General features: G+C 45.3%; 1 protein-coding gene across 3 annotated transcripts in view; it reads right to left on the bottom strand.

The window, feature by feature from the left end:
- Positions 1 to 23,778, bottom strand: part of LOC308466177 (stimulated by retinoic acid gene 6 protein-like) — a 32,465-nt gene extending 8,687 nt beyond the window's left edge. The window contains exons 1-14 of one of the 3 annotated variants that reach the window (XM_080986852.1): positions 23,586 to 23,778; positions 17,780 to 17,852; positions 17,592 to 17,692; positions 16,248 to 16,381; positions 14,570 to 14,690; positions 13,070 to 13,115; positions 12,451 to 12,579; positions 10,446 to 10,519; positions 9,605 to 9,716; positions 8,359 to 8,509; positions 2,130 to 2,205; positions 1,832 to 1,913; positions 907 to 955; positions 702 to 819 (exon numbers count right to left, since the gene is read on the bottom strand). In XM_080986852.1, the coding sequence (XP_080842978.1) occupies positions 702 to 819; positions 907 to 955; positions 1,832 to 1,913; positions 2,130 to 2,205; positions 8,359 to 8,509; positions 9,605 to 9,716; positions 10,446 to 10,519; positions 12,451 to 12,579; positions 13,070 to 13,115; positions 14,570 to 14,690; positions 16,248 to 16,381; positions 17,592 to 17,692; positions 17,780 to 17,852; positions 23,586 to 23,602 (1,283 nt within the window). In that variant the 5' untranslated portion in view covers positions 23,603 to 23,778. Of the gene's footprint in view, positions 1 to 701; positions 820 to 906; positions 956 to 1,831; positions 1,914 to 2,129; positions 2,206 to 8,358; positions 8,510 to 9,604; positions 9,717 to 10,445; positions 10,520 to 12,450; positions 12,580 to 13,069; positions 13,116 to 14,569; positions 14,691 to 16,247; positions 16,382 to 17,591; positions 17,693 to 17,779; positions 17,853 to 19,492; positions 19,508 to 23,585 lie in introns of those variants that run through there. The other 2 variants (XM_080986851.1, XM_080986853.1) reach the window with 2 other exon arrangements.
- Between the last annotated feature and the right edge of the window lie 378 nt (positions 23,779 to 24,156).

The raw sequence follows: 24,156 nt of genomic DNA, 5'->3' as shown, positions 1-24,156 counted from the left end.
GCAGCAGCAGCACATCATCGCGCACATAAGCACCATACACTTCATAGTCTGGCAGCTGATATTTACGCCCTTCTCGGGCCTGTGCCCCCAGAGGGAGCCAGTTTCAGCAACCCCTAGGTACACCTCTGTGTTTGGGTAGCAGTAGGAGTCACCCGAAGGGAAGGTAAACGGCGTTTCCGTGCGCTGCTCTGGTTCGCCAGAAGCGGCGTAGTCATGCTGGCCACATGACCCGGAAGCTGTACGCAGGCTCCCTCGGCCAATAAAGCGAGATGAGCGCCGCAACCCCAGAGTTGGTCATGACTGGACTTAATGGTCAGGGGTCCCTTTACCTTTACCTAGGAGTCACCCACCTAGAAGCAGCTCAGCCAGATGGGGAAATGGTAAATGTCTGGATTGTGAGGATCATAAGGTTGAAAACCAAATGTACCTAAACCAAATGTTTAACCCCAAAAATCAGAGTCATCAGGTTCACAAGCACAGCTTGCAAAGGGCACTTCTATTTATGTTTTCTTTGATAAAGCACAAGGAGCACCTGAGAACAAAATTAATGTTTTGTGAATGTAGGAAGCGCTGGGCAAAACTGAGAGATCATCACTCGCCCAAGACTACCCAGGGAATGCCTGCCTGACCAACGTCCTGGCTCACAACCTCCTTCTCAGTCAGTACCCTAGTAGACTGTACAAAAAATGCAGGGCACTTACATCCCAGTTCCCAGATTTTTTAGCATTTCGATCCCCTGACCATGCTTGATGGGCAAAACGAAACCATACATGAACATCACCCCAAAGAGGCACTGAACTGTGTGGACGATCAGGTACCCTAGAGGGAAAAAGCACAAATGAACAATTAACAAGGGAAGAAAGGGGCATACACAATCATCATTTCACAAAAAAGACAGTCACGTACCCCATAGTATGTATGCAATTTGCCAACCAGAGTATCTTGCTATTGCGGCCTGTTAATGTTAAAATAAAATAAAAAATGGAGAGACATTTATATACAATAAACTCCCACATGTATAATAGAAAATAAGAATATACACATGGCCTGATATATAAATCTCCACTGGGACTTGTACTATAGACCATCTTCCTTGCTGAAGCCATTGATACCAAAGCTAAGCAGTGATAAAAGACTAACATTTGGGACCAGTCATAAACATTCTGTCTCATTCTCCCAACATTCCATCACATGTCAATGTGACCAAGAAACTGACCCCAGTATGCCATTATTTTTTGTATGTATGTATGTATGTATGTGTTTGTTTGGTTAGTTATGGGATCTGCATTCCAGCCTTCATCATGCAATGGTAACAGAGCAACAAATCAACTACAGAAAATCAACACATCAAAATTGAATTAAAAACCTATCCACATATTCCTTCATTTGCCACAATAGCCATCTTAAAACAGACTAAACTTCAAAAGACTGGGCAAAAACATCTTTTTTCCTGGCACCAAACGTTCCTCAGTGTCAGCACCTGCCTATTCTTTACAGGATGAGTGTTTTACAATTAGGGTGCCGCCACTGAGAAGACCCTGTTCTGAATTCTGACCATCCAGCTTTCACTACAGCCGAAAAGGACTCACCAGCAGATCTCAGTTCATAGGCAGGATAGGACAAGGGGAGGTACTCCATTATATAACTGGGACCCAGACTATTTATAGGGCTGTATAGACAACACTTGCATCTTGAGTTGGGCTGAACATGGAATGAGCAGCCAGGGCAGAGTTTCCAGACAACATCTGGGTTACGTAGAAGAGATTCGGGTATTTGCAAGATAGGTTACTGCTGCGGGTAGACTTGAAGGGGAAGAGAAGTGAGAACTCACCACATTTTGAGAAGATGACAGCCTGACAAACACCAACGGAAGGAATTGCTTCTGGCCAGCCCACAACCGTTTCATGTGCTTTCTAGGAAAATAGTGTAGTTGAGTTTGTTTATTTATATGCTGCCAGAGTCAGCTGTGCCCCAAAATACAAATACAATTTGGACTAGACTTGACTTTGCCAGGACTTGAATTGGCTGCCTAGATCCGCTTAGACAAGCTACTCTTTCTTTTCCTCCACTCCCCCCAGGGTCCCGAAATCCTCGCGGAATAAGATACAAGGCACGAAGCATCTCCATACCTGTAGCAGGCCAGGATGTGGAACACGTAGCTGACACTGGTGAGGCAGGCAGTGACGGTGGTGAAAAGCCAAACACCTGTGGGACAAAGAACCATCACCTGTGTGACCTCATCCTCTCTGTGAGGTCGTATCCTCAGTCAACACAACCTCAAAAGAGCTCTGCTTTCGCAGGCATGGAAGGTACCAACACGCTTGCAAGCTTCAGAACCGTTTCTCCCCACCCTCTTTTTACTTGTGAGTCAATGTATGGGAAATGCATCCGGAAAACAAAATGTATCAGGAGTTAGTGGTCTGACACAGAGCCCTTCCTGCCTCTGTTCCTTCCCCCTCCCTCGCTCTTGTTAAGTTTTTTGATGGTGTGAGAACAGTCTTTGATGTCCTGAGAAGATTGGGAGGAGGTGAAGCCCCCCCACACAGCTGCCTTAATCCGTTTGGGAGGATAGTGCTGGGTACCTTCTTTCATGTTGGACATTGTTTTGAGAAAGTGAGGCATTGGGAGGGGGCGGCTGATGGATTATCTGTACGTAGCTACTCTGGAAAGTTACACAGGTTATCTATAAAATCGGACAGTATGGGCAGAGTTTCTTTGAAGACTGATCGGCCGCAGGGCCGTGCAAACTGAGGCTACTTGGGGGCAGTGCCAGATTTACGTATAAGCTAAACAAGCTATATCTTATGGCCCCCCTCTCTTGGGGGGCCCCAAAAAAATTAAAGGGGAAAAAACTGGATGTACATTTCCAAAATATAAGATAAAAAAACAAATAAAATAAAATCTATATACAGCAACAGTGTTTTGTGTTGTGTAGGTGTGATAAGAATTTTAAGGTCTTAGATATATAATAAATGTACCAACCAAGCACGTACATAGATCAGCACAGGAAGACTGACCTGAAACCATTTTTGATTCCCAAACTGACCAAATGTTTTCTCTGCAAGGTCAAAGGAAAATGGGAAAGCCTCCCCATAGTCTTTTCCTTCACAAATCCTGTCTTAAGGGTATGTCTGTGTTTGAATAGGGTAAAAAAAATCCTTCCAGTAGCACCTTTAAGACCAACTAAGTTAGTTCTTGGTATGAGCTTTCGTGTGCAAGCACACTTCTTCAGATACACTGAAACAGAAGTTGCCAGATCCTTCTATATAGTGAGAAGGTGGGGAGGGGTATTACTCAGAAGGGTGGTGGGAATGGGAGATAGGCAGATAGCTGGGATGAGCCTGCTGACGACTCTTAACGACTGTAATGGGTCTTACAGGAAAAGGCAAGGGGTGAGAAGGTGAGAAATGGCTTAGTCATGTATAATGGGATAAGAATCCAATGTCTTTGTTCAAACCAGGTTTCTCCATGGTTTTAAGTTTGGTAATGAGTTGCAATTCAGCAGCTTCTCTTTCCAGTCTATTTCTGAAATTCCTTTGTAGTAAAACAGCTACTTGGAGATCTTGTATAGAATGTCCTGGGAGATTAAAGTGTTCTCCTACTGGTTTCTCTGTTTTGTGATTCTTGATGTCAGATTTATGTCCATTTATTCTTTGGCGTAAGGTTTGGCCTGTTTGTCCAATATAGAGAGCTGAAGGACACTGTTGGCATTTGATGCCATACACAATGTTAGATGATGAGCAATTGAATAGTCCCGAGATGGTATGTGTGATGTTGTTGGGGCCAGTAATGGTGTTGTCCGGGTGTATGTGGCAGCAAAGTTGGCATCTGGGTTTATTGCAGGCTCTGGTGCCAGTGTCCGTGTTAAGTCTGGTTGTAGTATTATTGTGGGTTAGGAGTTGTTTAAGATTGGGTGGCTGTCTGTAGGCAATGAAAGGTCTTCCTCCCAGAGCTTGAGAAAGAGAACTGTCATTGTCCAGGAGAGGTTGTAGATCTCTGATGATGCGTTGTACAGTTTTAACTTGGGAGCTGTATGTGATGACTAGAGGTGTTCTGTTATTTTCTTTTTTGGGTCTGTCTTGCAGCAAGTTCTCTCTGGGTATAAGTCTGGCTCTGTTGATCTGTTGTCTAACTTCATCTGCTGGGTATTTTAGTTCTGAAAAGGTTTGCTGTAGATCTCTTAGGTGAGAGTCTCTGTCTGTAGAATTGGAACAGATGCGGCTGTAACGTAGTGCCTGGCTATATACAATGGACTGTTTGGTATGTTTGGGATGGTAGCTAGAGGCATGTAGATATGTTTGTCGGTCAGTTGGTTTACGGTATAAGGTGGTGTCCATGCGCCCATCCTGTATTTTTATAGTAGCGTCCAAAAAATGTATTTCTTGCATAGATTGATTCATTGTAAGGTTGATTGTGGGGTGAAAATCATTAAATTTCTGGTGAAAGGTGTCCAGGGTCTGTTGACCATGTGTCCAGATGATAAAAATATCGTCAATGTATCGCAGATACAAGAGAGGTTTGAGTGGGTAGGAGTTTAGGAAACGTTGTTCTAAATCTGCCATGAAGATGTTGGCATACTGTGGGGCCATGCGGGTGCCCATTGCTGTGCCGCTGATCTGAAGGAACAGGTCATCACCGAATTTGAAGTTGTTGTGGGTAAGGACAAGTTGGCAGAGTTTGGTGGCAAGGTCCGCTGTGGTTTTATCTGAAATGGTGTTCCTTATAGCTTGTAAACCATCGTTGTGTGGGATGTTGGTATACAGAGATTCCACATCCATAGTAGCTAGTATAGTGTTGTTGGGAAGATTATTTAAAGAGTGTATTTTCCTCAGAAAATCTGTGGTGTCACGTACATAGCTGGGAGCACTGATGGCATATGGTTTCAGAACAGAGTCCATATAACCGGAGACACCCACTGTAATAGTGCCAATACCTGAAATGATGGGGCGTCCTGGATTTTCTGGTTTGTGTATTTTAGGTAGAAGATAGAAAGTTCCTGGTCGAGGTTCTGTTGGTGTGTTGGTGAGGATCTGTTCTTGGATGTGTGGGGGTAGCTCCTTAACAATCTTGTTCAGTTCTTTCTTGTATTCTTGTGTGGGGTCTGAGTCCAATTTTGTGTAAAAGGCGGTATTGGAAAGTTGTCTGTTAGCCTCCTGAATGTAGTCAGTTTTGTTCATGATGACGACAGCTCCACCTTTGTCTGCTTCTTTAATTATAATGTCTGGGTTGTTTCTGAGATTATCTATGGCTCTCCTTTCAGCATGGTTTAGATTTTGTTGTAAGCGATGGTGTTTTCTGGTCACATCTGTTTGGATTCTGTGGCGGAAGCAGTCAATGTACAAGTCCAGTGTGGTATTGCGTCCGTCAGGAGGGGTCCATGTGGAGTCCCTTTTTGTGTAACACTTTTTCGGAGGTAGTTGGTGGTCAGTGTTCTGTTGGGAGGGTGGTTGTTGTTCTCCAGTGGGTTGAGAGGTGTTGTGTTGTGAAGTTGTTGTTTGTTCTGATTGGTCTTGTTGTTGTGTGTGTTGAAAATACTCCTTCAGGCGTAAACGGCGGAAAAATGCTTCCAAGTCCCCGTAGAACTGAATCATGTGTGGGGATTTGGCAGGGCAGAATGACAGTCCACGTGAAAGGACTGATTCCTCGGCTGGGCTGAGTGCTTGCTGTGAGAGATTGACAATATTGTTGATCTTGTTTTGATTAGTAGCCTGTAGGTTGGAAAGGTTAGAGAGTTTCTTGTTTTTCTGTTTTTTCAGTAGCTCCAGTTGAGAGTGGTAAATGTTTTGTTTTTCCTTTTGGAACTCTTGCCAAGCTTGGTGGTTCCTGATAGAGTTGTCTAATACAAGGAGTTCCTCCTTTATTAGCTTCTGTTTAGAGTAGAGAACGCTGATCAGATGTTTGAGCAGCTTCTTAGAGAAAGTGTTGCATAGTTTTCTAGCATATTCAGTGGGATACGTGGATTGTAGAGGGTTCTTAATTCTAAGACCCTTGGGTATAATGTCCAACATCTTCATGGCATCCACAGTATCCACAGTATGCCAACATCTTCATGGCAGATTTAGAACAACGTTTCCTAAACTCCTACCCACTCAAACCTCTCTTGTATCTGCGATACATTGACTTACTAGCTGCTTTGCTTCTCAATATTCTCTGGTTGGCCTCTGTTATTTTCTCCTACCAAAGGGAACCTACGTAAGGACTCTATATGGGCTCTTGGATACCCCATAAGGGGGAAAGGGCAGATTTTTGTTTACAACATAGGCTCCTATTTGTTAAGTGCAAATGGCTTTAGATACCTATTAGGTCCATAAATTACCATATATCATATATTCAACACACAAAAACAGCTACAATTTGTTGTTGACAAAGGACAGCTGGACATATAAAGGGCCCCATTGCCTTCAGTAGCTTAAAAGGTAAAGGGACCCCTGACCATTAGGTCCAGTCGTGGCCAACTCTGGGGTTGCGGCACTCATCTCGCTTTATTGGCCGAGGGAGCCAGCGTACAGCTTCCGGGTCACGTGGCCAGCATGACTACACCGCTTCTGGCGAACCAGAGCAGCGCATGGAAACACCGTTTACCTTCCCACTGGAGCGGTACCTATTTATCTACTTGCACTTTGAAGTGCTTTCGAACTGCTAGATTGGCAGGAGCAGGGACCGAGCAACGGGAGCTCACCCCGTCGTGGGGATTCAAACCGCTGACCTTCTGATCGGCAAGTCCTAGGCTCTGTGGTTTAACCCACAGCGCCACCCACGTCCCTTCAGTAGCTTAGAGCCTCATCAAACCTAAATCCAGCCTTGCCTGGGGGAGTCGCTTTGCTGTTTCATGGGGGCTTGCAAGTGGCAGATTGAAGTGCTTTGCTGTTTTAGAATAAAATCTTTAATCTTCTCACTCATTTGTGCATTTTGTATTGCTTCTGAATCTCCGTTTAAAAGAACCACCTTGCCTTTGGCAAGACAGTTGATTTTCCGAATTGGAGGTGAAACTGAAGACATGCAAGGGAATATGAAAGCAGGCTCCTCTACCAGGCCCACATACCCTGCGTGTGTCTCTCAGCACGTACACATTCCTGGCAGTCATTCATGCTGCCTTCTCAGCAGGAAGGGATTCCTGCCTCCTGACAAACCTAGTAGCTCTAAGGGAAGAGTAGCCAGCCTGAATATCTGAAATATACCCAGAGTCGAGAGTAGATTTCATGCTCTTTATTCAGCTCATAGTGGTGAGGAGGAATGCAAGTTTCCCCAAAATATCTGCTTTATGTACATTATTTACACAATGGGCTGCACGTGACTGGCTAATTCCGGAATTCTCCTGTAGGCCAATCAGGTTGTGGATTCACTTCCATCTCTAGCTGGATTAGGTGGCTCCTGCAGACCAATCATAATGCTGCATTGTTCTAGGACCAATCAGACTGCTGCATTCTGAATCCTATTGTTCTAGGACCAATCAGACTGCTGCATTCTGAATCCTATTGTTCTAGGACCAATCAGACTGCTGCATTCTGAATCCTATTGTTCTAGGACCAATGAGACTGCTGCATTTTGGATCCTATTCAGCTCAGTACATAACAGTATCTCTAGATGTTGCTGGACTCCCTCTCTCTCATCCACAGCTATTAGCCACATCAGCTGGGGCTGAAGGCAGTTGGAGTCCAAGAAACATCTAGACTCTAAGGCCACCTGTGTTCTAAAAGAAAAGTAAAAGTGTTTTGGGGTGGGATGAAGATCTCTCCAGCCACATAATGAGTGATGCCCTTGGAAGAAGCCTCAGCCTGAACCCAACATCAAGAGGACTGAGAGGCAGCAAGAAACATCATAACTAGACACTGGAAGGACCCAACAGGAGTAAACATAGATCACCGTAGCAAAATATAAATATAAATTTGTTTGTTTTGGAACGCAAGGAAATCTTTGATTTAAAAAAAACTAATTGGAAAAAATAGGACTGAGAGATCTCCTGACGACAGGAACTTGCCCATTATAATCCAGAATCTGATAAGTGCCCCCAAAAAACTGCCACCCCAAAGAATAGTTTGGGTCCTCCTGATTGGTGTGTGAAGGTGTTGAATTCCAGATCCAATCCCCACTCCCACCTCACCACTGCAATGGGTTGTTTGCATTTAATCACTCTGAGAGTTTCCATCTAATCGGCATCCCCCATGCTGTCTGTGGAAGAGAGCCCAGTTTAAATTGAAGGTACATTATAGTCCGTGCAACATCCATATTCGAACAGCAGACATGGGCTGCCTATGGATGTCAGCATCAGCAGATGTGAAAAGCTGGTGAAACGCAAGCACCAACATCATTTTGTCGTCAACACACACATACAAAATAAGTCACAGACTGTGCCCATACCTTCTGTGACGTCAATAAAGTCTTTCAAATGCTCCACCTGAGCAACTACTTCTGTTGTATTGCTGGAAACAATGACCACATCAAAGGTGGACTTCAGAGCTTGCAGCGCTTGTGAGACCATCTTGAAGACATAAAACTCATTCACAACAAACTGGAGGAGAGAAATGGATAAAAAGGAACAGTTAACTTGCAGCAGTTATTCCCAGACAATATTTCCTGCTGCTAATCTTCACTAGTGAACTCCTTTAAAGATCTGCAGCCCAAATATGAACAATTAAAGCATCAATGCTCATTAATGTGAGTTATTCTGGACTCACAGCTGTCCATGGAGGCACAGGTCAATTCTGTGTCCAGGGCAGCTGTCAACCAGCTCCATCTGGTACGCAGGCAGAGACCCTACCCGCCCACAGACTGTCTTGCCAGAGTGGTGCATGCGCTGGTTATCTCCCACTTGGACTACTGCAATGCGCTCTACATGGGGCTACATTTGAAGGTGACCCAGAAACTACACTTAATCCAGAATGCAGCAGCTAGACTGGTGACTGGGAGTGGCCACCCAGACCATATAACACCAGTCCTGAAAGACCTACATTGGCTCCCAGTACATTTCCGAGCACAATTCAAAGTGTTGGTGCTGACCTTTAAAGCCCTAAACGGCCTTGGTCCTGTATACCTGAAGGAGCGTCTCCACCCCTATCATCCAGCCCGGACACTGAGGTCCAGCTCCGAGAGCCTTCTGGCAGTTCCCTCACTGCAAGAAGTGACGCTACAGGGAACCAGGCAGAGGGCCTTCTCAGTAGTGGTGCCCACCCTGTGGAACACCCTCCCATCATATGTCAAGGAAATAAACAACTATCTGAAGGCAGCCTTGTTTTTAATGTTTGACATTTTATCATGTTTTTAATATTCTGTTGGGAGCACCCAGAGTGGCTGGGGAAACCTAGCCAGATGGGTGGGGTATAAATTATTATTATTATTATTACTACTACTACTACTACTACTACTACTACTACTACAGATACCCCCATGAACAAAGGGCCGTTCCTGTGAGAAGAGGAAGCTGGATCTTACACACACACACAGAGAGAGAGAGAGAGAGAGAGAGAGAGAGAGAGAGAGAGATTAATACATCTGCCCCATTGGAAATCAATAAATTGAGCTGCTCTTACCTACTCCGGAAAGCCAAGTTGTTACTCCAAAACATCTCTCCACCCACCCAGAAAGAAACAGGGAATATTTTATTCACCATGTAGAGGCAGATGAGGGCAAGCACAGCCATGGTGATCATCCTGCTGGGGAACTGAAAATAAGGGTCCCATTCATACACATTCCGCCGGATCCAGGATTTCTGAGGCTGCCTGTTGGTGGGAAAGAACGTATAAAGAGCATGAAGTGACAAGGGAAGGTGGGCTGTGTGTGAAAACTGCTAAGCTGCTTCTGGCGAACCAAAGCAGCACACGGAAACGCCGTTTACCTTCCCACCGGAGCAGTACCTATTTATCTACTTGCACTTTGACATGCTTTCGAACTGCTAGGTTGGCAGGAGCAGGGACCAAGCAACGGGAGCTCACCCTGTCACGGGGATTCGAACCACCAACCTTCCGATCGGCAAGTCCTAGGCTCTGTGGTTTAACCCACAGTGCCACCCACATCCCTATCCATGTATAAGACGCCCCCTAACTTTTGACATTATTTTTTAGGGGGGAAACCTAGTGGTATACACGGAAAAATACGGTAGGGTTGTGTGTGTGTGTGTGTGTGTGTGTGTGTGTGTGTGTGTGATGGTGAGGGGCACTACAAGAGTGGAATAATGATTGACTGACAGAAAGTCATATAAACCCCATGCAAACAAATCAGGAAACAGGTTCCCAGGAAGAGACCTCGGTCAACAGATGCTATTTTCTCCTGGCCAGGGATGGTGGGCAAGGCATCAGCTAGCCTAGGAAAGGCAAGGGGGAAGACTGAAAATAGGGGCTGTCCCTAGCAGGGGCAGCTGGAGCTTATAAAACCCTCAATGCAGATTCCACTGTTACTATTTTTCTAGACTAAAATGGCAAATGCCCCTGGGACAGAATGACCCTGCTCACATCAGTGGAGGCTTCCTCATGAGCTGCTGGACATATTGAGCCTGGTGTAGTTCCATGACGGAGGCCTTCTCCTCCTGCAGGGAGAAGAAAAGAGATGCTTCATTATTCCAGCGAGCACATCTTTCAGCTGGAAGAGTCCAAAGGAGAGCACACCTTGAAATTAAGAACATGCTAAAGTGTGCTGCGGGTGGCTCTGTGGTCTAAACCACTGAGCCTAGGACTTGCCGATCAGAAGGTCGGCGGTTCGAATCCCCACGACAGGGTGAGCTCCCGTTGCTCAGTCCCTGCTTCTGCCCACCTAGCAGTTCCAAAGCACGTCAAAGTGCAAGTAGATAAATAGGTACCGCTCCAGCGGGAAGGTAACCGTCGTTTCCATGCGCTGCTCTGGTTCGCCAGAAGCGGCTTAGTCATGCTGGCCACATGACCCGGAAGCTGTACGCCAGCTCCCTCGGCCAATAAAGCGAGATGAGCGCCGCAACCCCAGAGTCGGCCACGACTGGACCTAATGGTCAGGGGTCCCTTTACCTTTTTACAGTGTCTGGGGACTAATCACATCTTTACAAAATTATTGTTTCTTATTTATTAAATTGCTGGCAACTGACTGGCAACTTCTGCGTTCCTGTGGACTATTTTGGCTGAAAAAACCTACTGAAAAATCTCCTGGAAACCTTGTTGCTGAAGAAGCCCAATGGGCGAAACAAGGATGTATCCTGAGAACTGATCTATCATCAGGTGCCTGATTGTTACTATGTAGTTTTGTTTGTTACATTCTCAAGACATAGGACTCTGCAGAAGGCAAGTTCGTTTGTTACACTTTTAAGACATAGGATGATGCAGAAGGAAGATATCAGTATGAAATGGCATTGCAAGTTGTAATCGTTGGACTTGACAATCTTTGGACTTGACTAGCAGCCACGAAATTAAAAGACGCCTGCTTCTTGGGAGAAAAGCAATGACAAACCTAGACAGCATCTTAAAAAGCAGAGACATCACCTTGCCGACAAAGCTATGGTTTTCCCAGTAGTGATGTATGGAAGTGAGAGCTGGACCATAAAGAAGGCTGATCGCCGAAGAATTGATGCTTTTGAATTATGGTGCTGGAGGAGACTCTTGAGAGTCCCATGGACTGCAAGAAGATCCAACCTATCCATTCTGAAGGAAATCAGCCCTGAGTGCTCACGGGAAGGACAGATCCTGAAGCTGAGGCTCCAATACTTTGGCCACCTCATGAGAAGAGAAGACTCTCTGTAAAAGGCCCTGATGTTGGGAAAGATGGAGGGCACAAGGAGAAGGGGTCAACAGAGGACGAGATGGTGGGACAGTGTTCTCGAAGCTACCAGCATGAGTTTGACCAAACTGCGGGAGGCAGTGGAAGACAGGAGTGCCTGGAGTGCTCAAGTCCATGGGGTCACTAAGAGCCGGACATGACTAAATAACTAAACAAATCCTTGGATTTTACGACAATAAAAACATAGTAATATGATATGTTATTGCCATCAGGAACAGTGCTTTGCAATTTTTTGATATGATGATTAGATTACAGTTTTATTATATATAATGTTATGTTACTTTACAGCCAGTTACATGTGTGTTGTGGTATTCATTATTCTAGGGAGCACATCTTTCAGCTGAAAGAGTCCAAAAGAGAGCACACCTTGAAATTAAGAACACGCTAAAGTGTCTGGGGACTAATCACATCTTTACAAAATTATTGTTTCTTATTTATTAAATTTGCATACCACCCTATATGCATATAGCATCTGGGGGTGGCTCACAACACAAAGTTACAATGTGTAAAACACAAAATACGTATGTTGTTTTTTGTGACTGTGGAACCCTGTTCAGCTACTGATTGGTTGATTGTGTGACTGCAGTACATTGTTTATTGCTTTCATTTTATGGATCAATGGTCTCATTAGACAGTAAAATTCCAGAGTTCATTATATAAGTGTAAAGAATAAAAAGGGAGAAATTGGAGGGTTCCCTTTGATGCTGAAATACTCACAGTTAGCGGAGGCAGCCGGAGTCGGTCCCGTGACGCTTTCACAAACATATGGACAAATCTGCCTAGCAGGAAAACCTGGCAGAGCAAGGAGGGCCAGTAAAAAATAATATTTTCATATTCCCCAATGATCTGCACAGAAAAAATGTGGATTAGAAGGGTTATCTGTTGGTGCTGCATATATTCAGTTGTATGCCCCAAGTAGAGTCCCAAATATTCCCCACTCAGACCTTAAAACCACAATGCTATCCCGTCAGCCCATGGTGGTCTGTTTTCAACAGTGTCCAACAAAGTACTGAGTGTGCTTTAATGTGTTAGGCTACCGGCTCACAGAGCCAATGAGAAGCTACAAGAGTGTCACCATGCCTGGCATTCTGCCCACACTAAGCCTCCCAGTTGGCCAGAGGCTTTGGTTTGTCTGATAAAAAACATTATGATTGTGCAACCTGAATTTGCCAGTATATAACTGAATCCCACCGGGTGGGAAGGTAACAATCTGTACTCTAGAAGCACCCTCATTCGTGGTATATGACTAAACTCCTGCAAAGGGCTAAAAACAATGTCCCTGATAAGTATTTGTGATGTCAAACATCTTAGTATTATTGCCTAACCCGAGACTCACTTGTCCATGCGGGCACTGCACAATGTTCATGGCTATGATGGCAAACCTGTAAAATAAAATTAAAAAGGAGAGATACGATGGCATTTGTCGGTCTCCCCCAACTGTTGCAAGTAAGTAAGTAATACCTGTTGCCCACTCAAAATGTGTCCAAGAATCGACAGGCGCAGCAGTGGAGAAAAAGAAGGCAAAGTTTATTGCTGAGCAATAAAGACCCAGTGGAATCGTTTCCAGAGCCTGGCCCCAAAGCCCCTGTGCATTGGGTTTTTATACCTGATTTCAAACAGCATAAAACATGACATATTCGTATGTTGCAGCAAAAATCAAACCAATGAGCGCACACAAGCTCTTCCTCTGACCATGTAAAGAATACTTCTGCTTTTCTTAGATGGTGCGTCAATTTGCCCTTTAACCTAATTTTCAGCAATGAAGAGGAAAAGAAACCTATTTGGCCATTGAGACCTGAATAACCCCCACCATCTGTTATCGACTTTGAACATTGCATTATGGCTGACTGCTTTTCCAGTTCCCCAACTGAGCCCCATCTCATGAGCCTGAAAAGTTGTCTGGAGTAGGTTCCCTATAGAAAAATGCCAACACGTCAGATTTATTGCTTCCTTCCAGCACAATAGCAAGGCAGGGAGAGAAATAGGGCAGAGGGCAACTTTTGGATTTTAAGATTTTAGCACTTTTAGCTCTGCTGAAGCCTTAGCGATTCAAACATCATTAGAATACATGGATATATAAAAATCATCACTAGGATATATGATTATATATGGATACATGATCACTAGGATATATGGTTTTATATGGATATATTATTATATCGAGATCATGAAGGTAAAATTCTTCCAGGTGGTCTTGCCACACAACCTTGTGCTTTGTGGATCATAGAATCATAGAATCATAGAATCATAGAGGTGGAAGAGACCACAAGGGCCACTAAGTCCAACCCCCTGCCAAGCAGGAAACACCATCAGAGCACTCCTGACATATGGTTGTCAAGCCTCTGCTTAAAGACCTCCAAAGAAGGAGACTCCACCACACTCCTTGGCAGCAAATTCCACTGTCGAACAGCTCTTACTGTCAGGAAGGTCTTCCTAATGTTTAGGTGGAATCTTCTTTCTTGTAGTTTGGATCCATTGCTCCGTGTCCGCTTCTCTGGAGCAGCAGAAAACAACCTTTCTCCCTCCTCTATGTGACATCCTTTTATATATTTGAACATGGCTATCATATCACCCCTTAACCTCCTCTTCTCCAGGCTAAACATGCCCAGCTCCCTTAGCCGTTCCTCATAAGGCATCGTTAGAGGATCTTAGAGGAGATATTAACTGAGACATTTCTCAGGTGTCACAGGAGAAACAAAGGTGTCTGTGGGCATTGCATTGGCAACCCTGGACGCAGGCAGAACATGATATGATGCTTCTCTCATTACCTCCAGCTTCCCCACATGCCCATCGCACCCACAAGTGCCATTCTGGCCAGTTTTCTCAAGTTGCTCACCAACTTCCTGTGTAAAGGAATCCAAGCGTGGCCCCGGTGATCGAGAATCGTGTGGACAGGCAAGCAAAGAAAGGATAGGAGGAAAGGCCCACTTCCAGGGCCCCAGTGAGAAGAACAAAGGCTGTAAGGAGATGAAAACAGATAATTCAAACCTCATATTAGGAAAGTGCAATGGGCGTAAACAAATGGTTATTATTTTATGTTAAGTTGTGGGTGAACATATCAGACGACACAGCGATTCTTCAAACAGCTCTTGTTTATTCACAGGCCAGAACAGAACTGAACTGAAGGGTTCAGCCAGCCTGCTGATATAGAGCTCCAGTACAATGTAACTGTAACAACTTTCTGTAACTATCCAATCACTGAACGTCACTTTTGATCCCTTATTTGCATATGTGGACCTGAACTATCTACAGTATCCCCCTGCTGGCCCAGAGTGAGAACTTCAGTACATAACATTTTATCATTTATTAAATATGTATACCGCCCTATACCCGCAGGTCTCTGGGCTATTCACAACATAAAATCACAATCTAAAAACACAAAATACATAATAAAAATTAAAACAAAAACAATCTAATAACCCCCCCATACCCTTCCACAATACATTTTAAAAAGGCATTAGATGTCTATCAGCCAAAGGCCTCGTTAAAGAGGAACGTTTTTGCCTGCTGCCTAAAGGTAAAATAATATAAACACAGACAACTGGGAAACTTTGCAGTGTGTTATCTCTCTGTCTGTATCTGTCACGGCTTTTGTTGGTGGTCAACAGAAGAGGTTTAAAGACTGTCTCAAGGCAAATCTTAAAAAAATGTAGTATATACACCGACAACTGGGAAACACTGGCCTGCGAGCGCTCCAGTTGGAGAACAGCCTTTACCAAAGATGTCATGGGCTTTGAAGACTCTCGAATGCAGGAGGAAAGGGAGAAACGTGCTAAGAGGAAGGCATGTTTGGCAAATCCACACCATGATCAGCTCCTGTCCAGAAACCAATGTCCCCACTGTGGAAGAACGTGAGGATCCAGAATTTGCCTCCACAGTCACTTACGGACTCACTGTTAAGACTGTGTTCATGGAAGACAATCTTACTCAGCTACGAGTGATCGCCAAAGAAGAAGAAAGGTGCATAATGAAGGCACCAGCCAAAGCCCGCTGGGGAAAGCATTGCACAAACAGGGAGCCACTGCAGAAAAGGCCCGTCCTTGTGTTGTCACCCTCTGGAGGAATGTCATATTAGGGAGGTTCATAGCTTGGTGGTGGAGCACAGATGGAAGCTGTAATCCAGGGGTCAGCAACCTAAGGCCCATGGGCCAGAAGCAACCCACGAAGGTCATTTGACCAGCCCACGAGACGCCCCTAAACCGAGTGGCCTGCTCACATGCTGCACTAAACCTGTGAGGCGCAGGGACTCGCTTCTGCGGCGCTGAAAATCATGTCTGCGCAGACACTGAAAATCGTGGGTAGGCTCGCTCATGCACATGCAAGATCCGGCCCACAGAGGGATCTCCACGGGACTGATCCAGCCCAGGCAGGATAAACCTTGCTGACCCTTGCTGTAGTCTAACATATCTGAAGGGCAGCAGCTTGGGGACACACAGCTTCCTCAGCCAGGGACTCGATGAAGACCCCAACTGATTTATGCGCCAGGCTGGCATTTCTCAGCAGGGACCTCTTACCTTTTGCCCATCTGAACTTGCTGGGCAGTGGGAGGTAGTCTTCCGAAAAGAGAATCATGACTTTGTTGGCTGTAGCTCCAAAGGCAAAGCCCAGGGACCACCGATTGCTGAATGCCCCCGTAAAATCCAAGGGTCTGTGAACAAAAAGACGTTCATGCTCCATGGGAAAGTAACAGCAACCCACTAGCAGGTGGGTGGCCTCTTCAGGGTGGTTAAAATAACAAACAACTATTATCATGGTTATCTTTACTTCAGCTACAATGTATTTCCATTTACAGTCGTGCCTTGGTTCTTGAATGCCTTGGTACAGTGGACGCTGGAGTTGCGAACATGATTCACAACCTGCAGCGTTCGCAACCCACAGCGGCGCATCTACACACGCGCGGGTTGTGATTCAGTGCTTCTGCACATGCTCAAAGTGCGATTTAGCGCTTCTGCGCATGCGCGACTGCTGAAACCCGGAAGTAACCCGTTCCGGTACTTCCAGGTTTCGGCGGTCCATAAACCGAAAAAACACAACCTGAAGTGTATGTAACCCAAGGTATGACTGTACTTGCACGTTTTGGCTCTCGAATGCCACAAACCCGGAAGTAAGTGTTCCGGTTTGCAGAGGGCGTTCTCAGTAGTGGCGCCCGCCCTGTGGAACACCCTCCCATCAGATGTCAAAGAAATAAACACCTATCTGACTTTTAGAAGGCATCTGAAGGCAGCCCTGTTCAGGGAAGTTTTTAATGTTTGATGTTTTATCGCTTTACAGTGATACCTTGGGTCAAGTACTTAATTCGTTCCGGAGGTCCGTTCTTAACCTGAAACTGTTCTTAACCTGAAGCGCCGCTTTAGCTAATGGGGCCTCCTGCTGCCGCTGCGCCACTGGAGCATGAGTTCTGTTATTATCCTGAAGCAAAGTTCTTAACCTGAAGCATTATTTCTGGGTTAGTGGAGTGTGTAACTTGAAGCATATGTAACCTGAAGCGTATGTTACCCGAGGTACCACTGTATTATTATTATTAATAATATTCTGCTGGGAGCCACCCAGAGTGGCTGAGGAAACCCAGGCAGATGGGTGGGGTATAAATAAATATTATTATTATTATTATTATTAGCAATACAACTAGTGTTGGTAAAAGAATTAACCAGTGGGAAATAAAGCAATTATACAGGGGACACACACACACACACACACACACACACACACACCAGTTCTTCTGCCAAGTTCTCTGCACTCCTCTTTCTTCAGCCTAAACCCTTTTGCTGTGAACCAGTGGCCAAAGGTGCTCTGAGGCAATGGTCTCATTGTGACCAGTTTACGGTTACCGCAGCAAAGTGCCTTTCAGGGAGACTCACATGACCATTCCACATCTCCTGTTGAGAAGAGGCCATTTTTCATCTAGCCGGCTTCTCCTAGCTCTTTTCTCAAGGCAGGACAGCACCACAATGATGGCAATCTACAAGAAGGGGGGAAATGAATGCAGACATGTCAAGGGACAGGCTACCATCCAATTGCGAGTTGGCAGTCAGATTACTCAACTTACCGATGGAAGAAGTGAACAATGCAGGAAGAGTTCCATGTCCACTGAACTTGTGCAGGTTTCATTTTTCAATGGCCTGCTCAGGAAACACAAATGTAGATTTAAAAAATTATCTGAAAGCTAGATGAAGATTCCATTTCCCTTAAAGTTGTTTCATAAGCTCTGGAGCTGGAGAAAATCACGACAATGGCTAAGCTTATGCTTTTGGAAAGAAACCATTTTCAGGGGCAACAAATAGGCAATAGATCTAGATTGTGTCTGGACTACATAGAAAAAATGAGAATAGCAGGTGAAGCTACTTGGCTGTCAAAAGACAGGTAATGCACAGATGTCTCCAATCTGCATGGGTGGGTTTGAGTAATGTAGGTTGTAATAAATGAAAGTCTGCCCTTATTCCCTTATGGGGGACACAAGAGCCCTTATAGAGAGTCCTTTGTAGGTTCTCCATCGGTCGGAGATAAGAACAGAGGCCAACCAGAGAATATTGAGAAGCAAAGCAGCTAGTAAGCCTGATCTTTATTGAACTGTTGAAACAGGGTGCCCCCTTCACACGCAGGAGAAGGAGGAGGACCCAGAACAAAGGTGTGTCTGCCCTTATATAGACATTTTAAATTGCCCACCTTGGAGTCCAAGACCACCCCCAGAAACATCATACCTACATCACAGAAGGGTGGAGTACAGCAGAAATCCGAGTGGGTTGTTTAGCTCATAATCTTAGTGGGTTGTTTACCTCCTGTCTGGCAAGTTACCTGTTAATGCTTACTTGATTGGATACCCTGGGGAGCCTGGCCAGTCTTTTGTAATGATAAATACTTACCGTAGTTCCTGAGCCAGGTCACAGGCTCACCCTATTCATACACAGACATACCCTTAAGACAGGATTTGTGAAGGAAAAGACAATGGGGAGGCTTTTCCATTTGATTTTGCAGAGCAAACATTTGGTCAGTTTGGGAGTAAAAAATGGTTACAGGGCTGTTTTTCCTATGCTGCTTCAGACATGTGGTTTATATATTTACGTATGTACATTTGGTACATTTATTATATATATATAAAGGTCCGTATAGTTAAAGCTATGGTTTTCCCAGTAGTGATGTATGGAAGTGAGAGCTGGACCATAAAGAAGGCTGATCGCCGAAAAACTGATGCCTTTGAATTATGGTGCTGGAGGAGACTCTTGAGAGACCCATGGACAGCAAGAAGATCAAACCTCTCCATTCTTAAGGAAATCAGCCCTGAGTGCTCACTGGAAGGACAGATCCTGAAGCTGAGGCTCCAATACTTTGGCCACCTCATGAGAAGAGAAGACTCCTTGGAAAAGACCCTGATGTTGGGAAAGATGGAGGGCACAAGGAGAAGGGGACAACAGAGGACGAGATGGTTGGATAGTGTTCTTGAAGCTACCAGCATGAGTTTGACCAAACTGCAGGAGGCAGTGGAAGACAGGAGTGCCTGGCATGCTCTGGTCCAGGGGGTCACGAAGAGCCGGACTAAACGACTAAACAACAACAAATAAGACCTTAATTTTTTTTATTTCAAGGGATTGAGGGACACTGAGGGGTTTTTGTTTTCATTTAACAAGGAGAAACAGCAGAGATGGGTACAACACATAAGCTAAGACCAAAATGCTGACATAACAGGGCTTTTCCCAACTCCCGTCTCACTGTGTTCAAACTTCCATGCCCCCTCAGTGTCTCTCCATCCCCGCTTTACTCAAACCTCTGCTGTTGTTGAAAAACGCTGCTTTTCTCTCAGCTTATCTCCCTCCTCACTGCAGTTGTGCAACCTGCCTTCTCTTTTCCTCCCCTCCCCTCACTTCATGCAAATCCAGGATTGTGATGCAGCACGACAAATGGGGGGGGGGGGGAGAGGCCGCACAATGACAGCTTTGCCTTTTTATGTATATATGAAGAAACAGACTATTTTCATGTTTCCCCTTTCTGCAATAAACAGCCATTCCTGATTCTCTTTCTCTTTCTGCTTCTACTGACATGAGAAAACATTCCTTGAAGTTAAACATCTGCAAAGTGCCATTGAGAGACAGGCAAAGGTCAAGATAATGAGACGCTAATCTTATTGACAGTGTTCGGAGGAACCTGGTACTATTTTTTCGTTTTCTCCAGTCAGAACCCTCTTCAAAGCTCTGTAAACCAACGAGAGCCATTTCAACTTGATATTATTATGAGCAGCATTGCAGGGCTGGCAAAGGAGGAAGAAATAACGCTCCCAAACATGGGTTAGTCATGAATGACGCTAATAATATTTATTTATTTATTTATTTATTTATTTATTTATTTATTTATTTATTTATTTCCCGCCCTCCCTAGCCAGAGCTGGGCTCAGGGCGGCTAACACCAGTAAAATTACAATTTATTAAAAAAAAATTAAAATACAGGTTAAAATATAATTTAAAATGCAGCCTCATTTTATTAGTAGCCCATAGATCAAAACCATAAGGGGAGGGAAACATAATGGTCAGACTGAGTCCAAACCAAAGGCCAGGCGGAACAGCTCTGTCTTGCAGGCCCTGCGGAAAGATGTCAAGTCCTGCAGGGCCCTAGTCTCTTGTGACAGAGCGTTCCACCAAGTCGGGGCCAGTACTGAAAAGGCCCTGGCCCTAGTTGAGACCAATCTAACCACCTTGCGGCTTGGGACCTCCAAGGTGTTGTCATTTGTGGACCTTAAGGTCCTCTGCGGGGCATACCAGGAGAGGCGGTCCCATATGAAGAATAACCCATCAAAGACCATGCAGCTCCACAGTTACAAGGTAGGAGATTTCAAGGGAAGAAATTGTGTGTCGCCAGCAAACAAGCAAACCACCACCAAAAGCACACAGTACTTTTCACAACGAACCACACATTTTGATGCTGCCCCCCCCAACAAACCAGGAGACAAATTTGGAAGTGTGTAAATAAGAAGAGGGACGCGGGTGGTGCTGTGGGTTAAACCACAGAGCCTAGGACTTGCCAATCAGAAGGTCAGCGGTTCGAATCCCTGTGACGGGCTGAGCTCCCGTTGCTCGGTCCCTGCTCCTGCCAACCTAGCAGTTCAAAAGTACATCAAAGTGCAAGTAGATAAATAGGTACCGCTCCAGCGGGAAGGTAAACGGCATTTCCGTGCGCTGCTCTGGTTTGCTCTGGCTTAATCATGCTGGGCACATGACCCGGAAGCTGTACGCCGGCTCCCTCGGCCAATAAAGCGAGATGAGCGTCGCAACCCCAGTCGGCCACAACTGGACTTAATGGTCAGGGGTCCCTTTACCTTTACCTTTAAATAAGAAGAGGACAGGAGGGACGGAGAGCGTTGCTTCGAAAAGCAGGGACTCTCAAACCTGCCTCCAGCTCTCCCTGTTACAATCAACAGTGGGAGGTAACTGTTTAAACTCATCCACTGATTCGTCCTAACAAATGCCCCCAACTCATCTATTTCTCCCCCAGTCTGGCTAATTCCTGGAGAGCATTTGCAGGGGAGAAATAGATTGCATACCCTCCAACATTCCTCAGATGAAAATAGGGACATTTTTCACACACATACATCCAACAACTGACCCTCTATTTGACCCCCCATTTTTTGTCGCCGTCCCCCCTCCCCACAGAGCATTTCCTATCAGAAGAAGGGCCGCCGCCACTTCACCCACAGGACGCAGTTCACGTGCGCTCCACCATCCTGAGAAATGCCCTAATTTAATTTAATTTAATTTTAGTCTCTGGTAGATTTAAAAAAAGAACACTGCACACCAATAAATTTGATTCCCTCCCCCTCTTTCTTTTTCCTTTCTGCTCCTGTGATGAGGCTGCATTTTAATATTTTAATGTTTCAATATTTTAATGTTGTTTTTTAATCTTGTTTTTAAGTTGTATTCATTCAACTTGTTTTTATTATTGCTTGTTAGCCGCCCTGAGCCAGGCCTTGGCTGGGAAGGGTGGGGTATAAATAAAAATTATTATTAATATTATTATTATTATTAAATGAATTTTAGAAAGGGGCAAGATTAGACGCAGGTGCACAAAGCATTTTTTAAAATGTTGTTGTTGTTTAGTTGTTTAGTCATGTCCGACTCTTCGTGACCCCATGGACCAGAGCACGCCAGGCACTCCTGTCTTCCACTGCCTCCCGCAGGTTGGTCAAACTCATGCTGGTAGCTTCGAGAACACTGTCCAACCATCTTGTCCTCTGTCGTCCCCTTCTCCTTTTGCCCTCAATCTTTCACAGCATCAGGGTCTTTTCCAGGGAGTCTTCTCTTCTCATGAGGTGGCCAAAGTATTGGAGCCTCAGCTTCACAATCTGTCCTTCCCGTGAGCACTCAGGGCTGATTTCCTTCAGAATGGAGAGGTTTGATCTTCTTGCAGTCCATGGGACTCTCAAGAGTCTCCTCCAGCACCATAATTCAAAAGCATCAATTCTTCAGCAATCAGCCTTCTTTATGGCTTCTTTTTTTAAAAAAAAAATATATTCAAAACTCCTTGTGCTCCTCTCCTCTCCCCCCCTTTTTCTGCCTACGGTGGCCCTGCCCTCTCCCTGCATCTCAGAGGTGGCACGTCTGGCAAGGGTGGGCCATGTCAGTGGCAGCCTCTCTTCCTCTTCACCTGCTCTCCAGCAACCACTACCCGCTGCCCAAAGGAGGAGGCCAGCTACGGTGGCTGTGGAGAGGCAACAGGGTGCTCCCTCATAGCTGCTGCTGTCACCATTTAAGACAAGCGCCAATTCATCCTCCTCTCTGAGCTCGGTGGTAGTGGCACTGGTGGGGGAAATAGGGACATTCTGAGATCAAATTGGAAGCTGGGATGGCTTCTGTAATTCCAGGGCTGACCCTGGAAAATAGGGACACTCAGAGGGTAGGAGATGGTAGTTATGCCCCTTCTCCCATTGACTGGTGATACTCTGCAACTGACCTCAATTTTCCCCACTTTAGCATTGTTGCAGGAATTTATGTATAGGTTGGGGGGGGGGGTTCCCCCTCCAGCAGATATCATGCACATGCAGCCCACTACCAAAACCAGCACAATCGCTTTTGTGACTTTTGTGATTTGTCCCCACAAAACACTTCATCACAGTTTCTTCCTATCTATTCATAGGGCCTTTGCTGCACGATACCAAATGTAAGAATTCACTGATAAATGTATCTATGTACTGGCTCACTGGAAAACTTCAGAAATTCATATAGACATGTGAGCTCAGCTACTCAGCAGCCCCTCTGCCTGAGTGATAATCCCTGGCATCCTGATACCTGAGTGCCAGACAGGTAGCCATTCCAGAAATAACAAACCGAGATGAAAACAAAAGGGTGGGATTAACTTGGCTGGGAAACAGGGAAATGTAAATATCCTTTTTGTTACACTTGATGGGTGTTTGGTGGAGGGCAAGGAGAACCATGGGGCAGGGTCCAGGATGTTCAGATTACTGCCACCAGACCTCCCCTTTCATGATGTAACCGTGATGTAGTTTGGGGGGGGTAACATGGGGATTAGCAGCTAATAAAAGTTTGGGGGCTCTTTTGTTCGGGGCTTCCATCTTGTTCCACCTGGTGGTAGGTTGGAGTCCTATCACGACAGTCTTCAATAAAGACCAAGCCTACTGGCTGCTGTTTTGCTCTAGTATTCCTGGCTCCTTTTTGTCCAAAGGAGCCCTCAGATTTCTCTGTTAACAGCATTAACAGGCAACCATGAAGCAAAGGATCCTATTCTTATTTGGAAATGCATAGCTCTGTCTTCTCATGGGTTGCGGTTGATTCAATACTGGAGTTATCTAGAACCCAGAATTACTAAGGGCAGGAGAATGCACCCCAAGCTGATACTTCCCCGCTCAAACTTACCATGCCTCAGCGGCCATGCTGAGCAATTCTGCACTCAATTCCAGAGGCACATCTAAGCCCAACTATTCACGTGCCAGGGATCCGGTTTCTCTCTGCCTTCCTTCTCTTCCAGCAGGAATTGTGCAGTGCAGTCTTCCCTGGGATTTTCCCTGGGATTCCGAAGGGAAGCCTGTGTCAGTTTGCAACACCCACTGAGCTTGCCATGGACAGAAAGCAAACATCGGGTTAAATATTTACTTCATACGAGCATAAAGAAAATGTTGCATATCCTGCAGCCTGCCTGTTGAGAAGTTTCCTGAATTACTGACACCGCTGCAGCAATTAACAGAGGTGATCACGCAGCCCACTCGAACCGTGTCAACAAAATGACAGTGTACAACAATGAAGGTAATGTCATGATATACAAGGCATGTCATTACATGTCCACCATGTCATGATGGACAAGGCATGTCATGACACACATGATGTGCCTTATGTTGTGACATGCCTTGTGCGTCATGACAGGACATAACAATCATGTCATGACATGACATGCTTTTGTGTGTGTCAAGACATGCTCTGTGTGTCAAGA

The sequence above is a fragment of the Podarcis pityusensis genome, assembly GCF_964106645.2.
Source record: "Podarcis pityusensis genome assembly, chromosome: 17".
NCBI lineage: Eukaryota > Metazoa > Chordata > Lepidosauria > Squamata > Lacertidae > Podarcis > Podarcis pityusensis.
Note: the sequence above shows the minus strand (reverse complement) of the source record. Positions and strands in the feature narration are given on the sequence as shown.